Raw genomic sequence first — 12032 nt, 5'->3', positions numbered from 1 at the left:
GCTTACAGTGCTTAGTTTTACATACTTATGGTATTTATTTGCATTTGGATAGACTGGGTCATTTCAAAGTTGTCTTGGTTATGGATATTTTTTATAGCTTCATCAGAAGGGCAACACCCATGACCCTTTTGCAGGGTGTCTAAAACAGATTAGGGAGGAAATAACCATGTGGCTCAGGGATTGCTGCAGTATGAAACAGAGTATTAAGGTGTCATGTTATCTGTCTTCAAACAGGATACCATGTCTAAATGCCTTTTGTAGTCCAACCTTTTTGCTAAAAAATTCAATATTCTGTTGACTTCAACATCCCTCACTCTAAATGGAAAGTGACAATTTCAAGTAATTGCATTGAATAATATTTGTTTCATTTTTATAGTTCAGTTGAAATAAAAATAAAAATCTGTTAAACCTAAGAAATGGTAGGACTTCTATCAATGTAACTTGTGATTTTTTTTTCTTTACATACACAGTTACTAATGTCATAGATTCAATGATGCTTATTAGTAATTAGGTCATTACTTTCTCTTTTTAGATGAAATAATTTGTAAAAGTGTACATTAAATTGATAAATTTATTATACATATATATTTTTGACTTCTTTTAGCTTTGGATAGCAAGTTTATAAAATTTGGAGAGTGACTGATTAAAGCTTTACTTTCATCAAGGGTCAAATCTTATAGAAGTCCTTTGTTTTTCATTGAAGTGTTGGTAAAATAACTACGAGTAATATAATATAGTTTATCAACATAAATTGGCTTTGTGATTAAATCAAAAGAAATTCATTTGCAAATTTTTTGGTTATATTTTTGGGCACCAATGTCTGTCATCATCCTCATTATCATCTCTATGCCTTGTTTTTCAGGGCTTGTTAATTTTTTAGAATGAAATTTTAAAAATTCCCTGACAATTTATTTATTTAGATGATTTTCAGATTTTTATATTTTGAACATTGGAGATTCAAAATCTGCAAATTTGTTTCAAATTTTTTTTTTTTTTAATTCAGGAATGACTAGGGTTAAGGGATTTACAGCTGCAGTACATTTTTGTTTTGATTTGTTTGGAGGTGTTTTTTTGTTTTGCTTTTATATCAATAAACTTATTCCGTTTGTCTTTTAAAGTGTGTAAATATATTTTGTTGGCATATATGATCACATTTTCCTCCTTATTTGAAACTGAAACTACAGCGTTTTAAATTTTCTGAAAGTATGGCATAGAAGGCGGACGTTGAATGATGATGAAAGCAATTAGATATATTTATATTCTTCAAAAGCAAATGAAATATCTTTATATATATTTAACCACTGCAACTGGAAATCCCCCAACCCTAATCATAAAAAGATTTTTAATGCAATTTATTTTGTATGATAGAATTTTAATCTGCCCAAAAATTCAAAGACCATTTTAAAGGGGAAATAAAAGTGGATGGTAAAACATGTATTCTAAAATGAATAACATATGTTCCAATATTTTCCTCTATGGTTATAAGGCTCAACTGGATTTGCCATAAAATATATTGCTATTCTATTCAGTCCTCTTTTTTTTTTTAATCTATCTTCGTTTGCACTGACAGCATTTAGTATTTTTCCATTCAACAAATGTCATCCATCCCTACTATATATTTATAGAAGTAGATGTCATCCGATTGAAAGCAGTTGGCATTTTTTTTTAAGATAAAAACCAACCCCTGTATAATCTCTCAGTGCAAACTGGAGTTTATTTTTATGTTCTAGAGTAAGAATTGTTTTAAATGAGTGAATAATTTTCAGTTATTTTTCTCATTTGTTCTAATAATTTCTTACTTAGATTCTTCCATATCTTGATGGTTTCAACCATGTAGCCTTCATTGCTACTGAAGCAGATGTTGAAATTAACTTAGTAAAGGCTTGTCTCCAGAATTTACAGTAAGTAACTTTCTTTTTTTTTTTTTTTTTTTTTTATTTTTACAATTTTTACATATAATTTTTTAAAGCTTCTTTAGATGGCATGAGAAAATGTCCAAATTTGTATGTTTACATATTTTGGGGGCTAGAAAATTTTAGAATTTGACTTCATTTTAATACTGACCAACCATAAAGTAAGAAAAAAATTGTTGTTGTTTAGCCTAGATGAGCCCTAGTTGAGCAAAATTACCATTTCATCAGTTTTAGTGGTCTGTGTTATTTCCTTATTATAGACAGTAGGGTGGCATCTGAGGGAGATTAGGCTGATTTTTCTAGCAGGCTGAATCATCACATAGGTGCTCCCTTGTTGGCTTGTGAAGTAAGTTGATGTTGTTTATCTCCAGGTTATCTGTGATGGAGATCTCTGATCAAAAGCATTCCAGCTGTAGCATCCCATCGTTTTCTTTATCTGTAGACCTAGATTATCCAACATCTCCACTTTAAAACAGTAAGATGTTATTTAAGGGAAATTTAAATGCTATTTCTAATAGATTGAGTAACCAGTTAGAGGCTCCTTCATTGGCTAGTTTAAATGTAGGTGTAGGCTGTTGGTGCACTAATTTTTAAGTACTAATTATTAATGACATCACTTTTTCTCTGATACCTACATTTTAATTTTTTTTTTTTTTTGCTGTAATTTTGATAACTTTTCCATTTACTAATATATGGTTGGTCATTATTTCTATTCAGAAAATAAATTATATTTAAAAGAAATCATTATTTAAGCCATAATGAATTCAGTTACAATAATTAATATTATTGAGCTTATTATGGTTTAAATTATGGCACAGTGTTAGAAATCATCATCATTATTTGTTATATTTCTTTCTTTTAAACAGACATTATGGAGTCATAAAATTAATTTCCATATTCCAGGTAAAATGTCTTTTTTTTACATTTATCTTACATTACTTGGTTTATTTGCTGTGATTTAAAAGGTTGTTATAATCAGTAGTTGGACAGTAAATTGGTAGCACCATATTAAATACCTTACTATACTTATAAGTATAGTTTCTACATTCTGAGTTCACTTTCTGTTTAACATCAACTTTGTCTTCATCTCTCCAGAGTTGCTAAATTAAGTACAAGGAATATACCAGGACTTAGTTAAATTCTTTTAAAATTATACACCCTCTTTTGCAGAAATTGGCCTTGCACCTTGTCAAAAATAATGTTCAGACAACTGCAAATGTAGACACTGTTGGTTAGAGATAAGCTTTGTGTGAGTTGGGTCTGTCACCTGAACTCTTGATGCCAAATTATAGCTGTTTTACTTCATTTATATCATTAATCCATTTGTGCTGAAATTTTTCGAGTGAATGAAATTGCCTGAAAATTGACAGATACTATTATTTTGACGTAAATAACAACTGAAAAAAATTTCATTGAAATCCGTTCGATATTTCCTGAAATAATCACTGTCAGTTATAACAGACATTAGGCACTGTGCATATGAATCTTTAATAAGCTTGTTAACTGTGCAATTTACTTATTTAGAGGCTAATAAAAGTATTATATCTGACCATAACTTTATTATGAAAATAATTCCTGTTCACATTAATAAGATATCAATGAAAACTGAAAATTTATTTAGTAAAATATATCCTTTTGAAATGAAGCTATACAGCTTTACTGAACATGATACTTCTTGAAACATTTGGGATGAACTACATTACATTTTTCACATATGAAATGACTTTTCCCAGTGCATTCTTTGCATCTCCTTTCATTTGGAATATATTCAATCCAATGCTATCATATTTTACATTGTCTTTCAAATGAGCAGATGTGCGTTTTCTTAGAAACTTTGGAGTGCCATACATTTTCAATAGAGTTAGAGAAATGTTTTCAATGAAATTGTATAATGTAATTTTGTGCCCTGCTCTATTCATCAAGTTGCATGCATTTTGGGTTGCCACAGATACAAAATATTGAAAAATAAGCCACCATTTATTTTGCCGCATTCAAATCCTATAGGAACCAATGTTATGATCCAGAAGGTCAACAAATCCCATATATTTGTTGTCTAATTTTGGATGCTTTCAGGCTGTGAAATTGAAACATATTTCTTTCGAGACCTGTCATAGTGCTCAACAGTGGACATTTTATAGGTTTCAAAGTTTGATAGCAGAACAACATCGTTATTATCTTTCCATTTCACAGCGACTATCTTTGAAGTGGACTTGAAGTCAGCTGTTCCTCTGGAGCATGCTTTCATTTCAGTTTTCGTTTTGAAAGGACATCTAGCAGTCCTATTTTCTCTGCAGGTTCCCAATGTACATATTCCTTTCTCAAAAAGTTTCTCCATCAATTGAATACTTGTGAAATAGTTATCAAAAAAATATTTTGAAATCTTTATTGTCTGGTACTTCTACAGCATCAGTGAGATCAAGGACAACATTCCGACCTAGGTCAAATGCATTTTCGGTTTGATTGGGACTGTATTTCTTGCCAATGTAGAGGTCAAAAGCATGCATATATCCATACTGAGAACAAAGGGCCCAAACTCTGAAACCAAACCGAATTAGTTTCCCTTTTATAAATTGTTTGGCATAGTGCTTGCCTTAACATGGAATCATACTTTTGTCAACAGCGAGATGTTCTCCCAAGCCACCATGTTCCTTGAATTCGTTTTGTAAGTGGTCAAGTAGAGGTCTCAGTTTGAATGCATGATCATCTCCTGAAGCATTGGAATTATCCACTAAATGGATATTTCTTAATATATTCTCCAAATCTGTCTTGCCTCATGTTATTTTGTAAAATTTTTGGAACATTGTCTTCAGATGACCAATACCGTTATTACAGAGTGGACAGTGAGCTGGCTAACACAGTTGAGCAACACAGTTAATGCTATATTGCTAAACATAGGTGTATCAGATCTATGTATAGGTACCAGGAAATTCAGAATATTTTGTGAATCTATTGCTATATTATCAAGAATTTCATGCCCACTTATTTATTTATTTTTTGTCATACATTATTTCCCTCTCTCTCTCTCTCTCTCTCTCTCTCTCCCTCCCTCTCTCTCTCTCTCTCCCTCTCTCTCTCTCTCTCTCCCTCTCCCTCCCTCTCTCTCTCCCTCTCCCTCCCTCTCTCTCTCTCTCTCTCCCTCCCTCTCTCTCTCTCTCTCTCAGAGAGGCACAGACATATACACACGCGGCAGTAACTTCCGCCTACCAAATTCAATCACAAAGCTTCGGAAATCGAACCACATCCGACGACTGGCACCATGCCAACCTCTCCTTCATTGGACACTAAACTCTGCTTGCAAAGACCTGTTGGGGCAAGTGAAATCGAAATCATAATTGAACCATATTCGATGACTGGCACCTGCGCTAGTGGATCACTAACAGTTCTGTCCGAGCGTGTTCATTGCCAGAGCAGCTGTCTGGCTTCCGTGCTAGTGACCTGTAAATAGCACCATTTGAGCATAATCGTTACCAGCGTCACCTTCTAGCACTTGTGCTGATAGCACGTTAGAAAATCATTCAAGTGAAGTCGTTGCCAGTGCCACTGGACTGGCTCCCATGCAGGTGGCACGTAAAAAACATCATTTTGAGCGTGACCGTTGCCAGTACCATGTGACTGGCCCTCGTGCCGGTGGCATGTAAAAGCATCCACTACACTCTTGGAGTGGTTGGCGTTAGGAAGGGCATCCAGCTGTAGAAACTCTGCCAGATCAGATTGGAGCCTGGTGCAGCCAGTCCTCAGTCAAATCGTCCAACCCATGCTAGCATGTAAAGCGGACGTTAAACGATGATGATGATTATCTATAGGTTTACAAGGAGCCAATCACTGAATTTCTGATATTTTTATCTTTTACTTCTTTCAGTCATTAGACTAGAGCACTAGCTTGAGGAATTTTAGTTGAATGAATTGACCCCAGTACTTTTTTTTTAAGCATGGTACTTATTCTATCAGTATCTTTTGTTGAACAACTAAGTTACAGGGATGTAAACACACCAACAACAGTTGTCAAGCAATGGTGGGGAAGAATGATCCTGATCTTGCAGGCTCGTGGGTGCTGGTGCCATGTAAAAGTGCCTATACCAGTGTTGTGTAAGAGCAGCCAGTATATTCTGCAAAGTGGTTGGTGTTAGGAAGGGCATCAACCCATAGAAACCATGCCAAAACAGACATGGAGCCTGGGCAACTCTTCAGCTGGCCAGTTCCTATCAAACCATCCAACCCATGCCAGCATGGAAAACAAATGTTAAATGGTGATGATGATGATAAAGATGAATGTATGCAAGATGCATGCACGCACGCACACACATGCATACGTGATGGACTCTCCTGTTGAAGACGACATATGAGTATTCAGCCTCTGCAGAACAACCTGCACAAATGATTTGTTTATAGTGATCAAATGTTCATGCCACACATTAGCTCATTCTCTCCATCAAATCAGTGTTGTCTGAACAGGTGCACTGTGTACCACACAGTGCACATGTTCAGGTGTCAAAATGATTGCATTGCAGAGCAACATGGGGTGAAGTGTTTTTGCTCAAGAACATAATGCACTACATGGTTGAGATTTGAAATCACTATCTAGCAATCATGAAAGCATACAGGGGTTGGACAAAATAATAGAAACACCTAGCATCATAGCATCATAATTTTGAAATATCTATAAAACCGTCAAAAGCTTGTTTATTTTTATGTTTTTTGATTTATTATTAGTGTTGCTTAATGTTTTGCTAAAATGGCTGTTTCTTTTCAGATATCAGAAAAAGGTAATTAAAATTCATTAAAATGACAGATCTATCGGACTTTCAAAGAGGTCAAGTTCTTGGTGCTCGTATGGCAGGCGCTAGCGTAACGAAAACAGCTGAAATGTTTGGTGTATCAAGAAGTACTGTCTTGAAAGTAATGACAGTCTTTGAGAAAGAGGGAAAAACCTCGTCGAAACAAAACTTTGGAAGAAAACCAAAACTTTGGAAGAAAACCAAAACTTTCAGATAGGGACCATCGGACTCTAACATGAATTGTTAGAAAGGATCACAAAAGTACAGCTCCCAAAATTACTGCAGAGCTTAATGACCACCTTGAGAACCCAGTTTCCACAAAAACTGTTTGCCGGGAGCTGCACAAAGCCAGATTTCATGGGAGGGCTACAATCAGAAAACCACTACTTTCAAAAACAAACATTGCAAAGTGTTTAGAGTGGAGTAAAAACCTACAGAATTGGTCCCTAGAGCAGTGGCAGAATGTTATTTTCTTGGACAAATCATCCTTTACCCTATTTCCAACCACCAGCCGAGTATACATTTGGAGACAGCCAAAAGAAGCATTTGACCCAGACTGCCTTCTTCCACCTGTTAAACATGGAGGAGTATCTGTGATGATCGGAGTTGGGGTATATCTTGGAAATCCGCCGGCCCAGTGGTTTCCCTTCATGGCAGAATTAATAGTCAAGACTGTTAAAGCATTTTATCTGATCAATTTCATCCTATAGTTGCAGAACTGTTTCCGCAATCTTTCAGGATGATAATGCACCAATTCACACAGCTAAAGTTGTTACTGAATGGGACAAGGAACATTCTACTGAAGCTGAACATCTCATCTGGCCACTACAGTCCCCAGATCTCAATATTATTGAACATTTATGGTGCAATTTAGAAAAGCAAGTAAGGATTTGATATCCTCCACCATCATCACTACAAGAACTGGAGACTGTTTTAGCTGAAGAAAGGACAAAAATTCCTTTGGAAACAATTCAAACTTTGTACGAGTCCATACCTCATAGAATTCAAGCTGTAATTACTCCATATTAAAATAAATTTGTTTGAAATTTTAAGGTGTTACCATTATTTTGTCCAGCCCCTGTATATATATATATATATATATACACACACACATATATATATATATAGAGAGAGAGAGAGAGAGAGAGAGAGATACATACATACATACATACACACGCACACACACACACACACACACACACACACACACACATACATACATGTATACAAAATATTATTTTACTTGTTTCAGTCATTTGACTGCAGCCATGCTAGAGCACCATATTGAAGGGCTTTAGTCAAGCAAATCAACCCCAGCACTTATTTTTTTAAAGCCTACTACTTATTCTATTGGTCTTTTATGCTGAACTGCCAAGTTTTGGGGATGTAAACACACCAACACTGGTTGTCAAACGGTGATGAGGGAACAAAGACAGACATACATACACACACACACACACACATACAACAGGCTTCTTTCAGTTTCCCTCTACCAAATCCACCTATGAGGCTTTGGTCAGCCCAAGGCTATAGTAGAAGATACTTGCCCAAAGTACCACACGGTGGGACTGAACCTGGAACCATGTCATTGGAAAGCAAACTTCCCCACACTGTGCCTACTGATAGCAATGAGGAAGTGTTTTCACAACTCAGATGAAATAAAGTACTTTTTGTTAAATGCATTGACTTAGCAATTTCACACATAGTCCTCCAGGCAATAACAGAGGAATTTAAGACAGGCTACCCCTGGGAGCTCCTCTATGCTGATGACCTTGTTCTTATAGCCAAATCACTACCAAAACTAGAGAAAACTTTCAGGTGTGGAAGCAAGGTCTAGAATCAAAGGGCCTTAGAGTTAACCTAGCAAAAACCAAAATTCACAGTAAGTAGGAAGGCAGACAAATCACAAATGCCTTCAGGTAGATAATCCTGCTGTGAGAAAGACAGAGGTAGAAATTCTATGATGTAACCAGTGTAAGCTATGGACATAAGAAGTGCATCAATATCAGATGAAGGTTATAGGAAAATAGTTTTTGTGTGTGGAAGGTACACAAGTACAATAAACATTAAAAATGTACAGAAAATAGACTCCATCAAATGCCAGCAAGGTAGGTAAACTTGAGGTAGTGGATAGCTTCCATTATCTAGGTGACCAAGTCAGTAGTGGAGGTGGATGCTCTGAGAACATAGCTGTGAAAATAAGATTAGGCTGGGCAAAATTCAGCGAGCTCCTGCTGTTGGCAACAAAGGGCCTCTCCCTCAGAATTAAAGGCAGACTATGATGCCTGTGACCGCCAAGGACATGCATAGACTTATAAGAAATTAAGCTAGCATGCTTCACTGGATGTGCAATGCCAGTGTGCATGTACAACAGAGTGTAAGTGTCTTGAGAGAAACGTTGGGTATAAGAGGTATCAGATGTGTGCTAGAATGGTCATGTGGTGCATATGGACAAGAACAGCTGTGTAAAAAAGTGCCAATCCCTAACTGTGGAAGAGGTAGACATGGCACAAGGTGGTGAAGCATGATCTTCAAATGTTGAGCCTCACGGAGGCAATGACTTGTAACTGAGACCTTCGGCAATATGTTGTGCTTGAGAAGATCTGTCAAGCAAAGTGAAATCATAGTCATGGCCAATGCCAGTGTCATGTTGGTGGCACATAAAAAGCACCTCTTGAGTGTTGGGCCTCACAGAGGCAACATGGCCGATGCCAGTGTCGTGTAACTAGCACCCATGCCAGTGGCATGTAAAAAGCACCTTTCAAGTGTTGAGCCTCACAGAGGCAGTGTGGCCAATGCTGGTGTCGCATAACTAGCACCTGTGACAGTGGCATATAAAAAGCACCTTTTGAGCATTGGGCCTCATGGCGGTAATGACAAATGATCAAGACCTTTGGCAATATGCTGTGCTTGAGTAGACCATCAAGCCAATTGAAATTGTAGTCATGGCAGTATAACGGTGATATTATCTTATTTATATGGTGATTATTCTCCTAAGTAGACTTTGTAATCAACGTCAGTTGGTCACCAATTTATAATGTGTTCGAACTTGGGAAAGATAATAAATATAGATGTTTATAGAGTAGAAATCTACGGTGATAAACCCGTCACTTATAACTTAATTATAAGTATTATCACTATACATAAATCTTAACTCAGGCTGCGTAAACGCTGTGATGAATTAAACACCAAGACACTGAACATGCATGTATGTTGAAGATAAATAAGTTCGCTCTTTTTCACTGCTATAATAACAGTTTCATAGTTACAGAAATAAATTTCATTAACAGGTTGAAGAAAAAGAAATTATTTACTAAATTGTAGAGAGTTACGACATAAAAATTTATATTAACTAATTCTTCCATACTAAGCTACTACAGTTTTACACAACAATTCAAAAAAGCTTTGTTGAATGGCATAACAATAGCCAATATCTCAAGAAAGTGATTGTCGTGGAAATGAGTGACAACCAACGAACACTGATTAATCTCCCAAAAATCAGGGTTTTTATAACTGCTCATACCTGAATTCTAAGAACCGTATTTCGTGAAAGATTTCTCTTTGACAAACGTTTAGAATTCAAATATGGAAACTAAAAATTGTACTTATTTGGGCAACATGGCCATTACGTCATATTACTGATAAAAGTTTATTATGACTTGCGTTGCTACATAAGCCCTCAACCAGAAAAATTGTTAAAATTTTGCAAAAAGAATATTAATAATACAAATATATTTCAATACATAGTTGGAATTAATATTTTTAACAAGTCAAATATACAAATTTACAAATGTATCCACATGTTAAACAAATGTTAGGTGATTTTAAAATTGACTTGTGGATCTTTTCCTCAACCCTAAGTTCACTGTTTTGTGGATTGTTCTGTTTTACGAGTCATTTTGAAATGTGTTGCTCAAATTTTTATTCTCATGACATGAAGACTGGTTGAAATAAGCTTTTTTTACTCTGTCTAAACTGACAATCTCTTCTCTGCCATGTATATCCAAAGTCATAGTTTTATCTTTAATTGACAAAACTTTAAAAGGTCCAGTGTATTTATAATTCAGTGAATGATGACTGGCATCATTACGTGCAAATACATGAGTCCAAGAATTAATATCAGAAGGGACGAAACTTTTAATATTTTGTAATTTACTTGTAAAAGAAGGAACATCAGAAAGAAATCTCTTGAGTCGGGCTACATAATTGTTAATATCTCCATTAAAAGAATTGGTTTCTTCAAACATTTGACCATGTAGAGTTAATGTTGTTCCGTACTGAAGTTCAGCAGGAGAATATTGCAAACTTTCTTTAACAGCACTCCTGATTCCTAACAATGTCACTGGTAAGGCTTCTAACCAACTGTTAGAATCAGAGTAAGTTCTTAAATAAGATTTAAACTGCCTATGAAACCTTTCTATCATGCTGTTAGATTGTGGATGATAAGAAGTAGTACAAATTCTATGAATTCAACAATTTGTTAAATTCTGCAAAAAGTGTAGACTCAAATTGTCTTCCACACACAATCTGTTGTCAATGAGTTGGGTATGCCGAATCTGGACATCCAATTGGTAAATAAGGTTTTTGCAATAGTTACCACAGATATGTCTTTGAATGGTTTCTGGCCATCGCAAAAAAAAAAAACAATCCATACATGTTAACAAATAACTATTACCTTCCACAGGAGGCAATGGTCCAATTATGTCAATATGAATGCATTGGAATCTGACATCAGGATTTGCAAAAGTGCCTAATGGAGTGTAGTGACGTCATCTTGAGGGTCTCCAGCACGCATGCACAGGGTTGAAACCTTCTGGAAGGCCTGCTGAAAGGTCCCTGATGTGCATGCGCAGAAAACTAGCAGCAGCAGAGTTCTCTTGTATCTTGGACTCGAGATGCAGCCGCTGAATTATGCAGACATGTCCTCAGCAGCGCTCTGTTCACCTCTGCTGCTGACCGGTATTTGACCAGCTCTGTGTAGCTGGATTTCTGTGAAGAATGCCTTCACAAAGTATGATTAACTCCGACTTTGCTGCTTCCACACCAGACTTGGCTACTGATTGTCCCAAGGTGTAAATTTTTGTACATACAAAATAAAAGGATTGTTTTTATGTTCGGATGTTTTCTTGTTCCGATATTTTTCCTCTAACATTTATGTAAGGAATTGTGTGGCACCCTTCCAGTGCCAATCATTTTACCTCTTACAGGTGCTTTAATGTGACGATTCACTTTTGCTCTTTGGCACTGCATACATGATTGAACCCAAGAATGAATATCCTTATTCATACTAGGCCAAACAAATCGACTCGATATTGATTTTAATGAACCTCCAATACTATCATGA

The 12032-nt window shown here is 35.9% G+C and overlaps 1 protein-coding gene across 3 annotated transcripts in view; it reads left to right on the top strand.

Annotated features, from left to right (window-relative positions):
• The window catches only part of LOC106882059 (GATOR1 complex protein NPRL2), a 41661-nt gene that overhangs the window by 14781 nt on the left and 14848 nt on the right, over positions 1-12032 (top strand). For all 3 annotated transcript variants that reach the window (XM_089353953.1, XM_089353952.1, XM_089353954.1), the window contains 2 exons: positions 1804-1901; positions 2780-2816. In XM_089353953.1, coding sequence (XP_089210079.1) covers positions 1804-1901; positions 2780-2816 — 135 coding nt within the window. The remainder of the gene's footprint in view (positions 1-1803; positions 1902-2779; positions 2817-12032) is intronic.

This window comes from Octopus bimaculoides, chromosome 6 (genome assembly GCF_046866305.1).
Source record: "Octopus bimaculoides isolate indiv1 chromosome 6, ASM4686630v1, whole genome shotgun sequence".
In the NCBI taxonomy this organism is placed as follows: Eukaryota; Metazoa; Mollusca; class Cephalopoda; order Octopoda; family Octopodidae; genus Octopus; species Octopus bimaculoides.
This window is presented reverse-complemented; position numbering and strand designations above follow the sequence as displayed.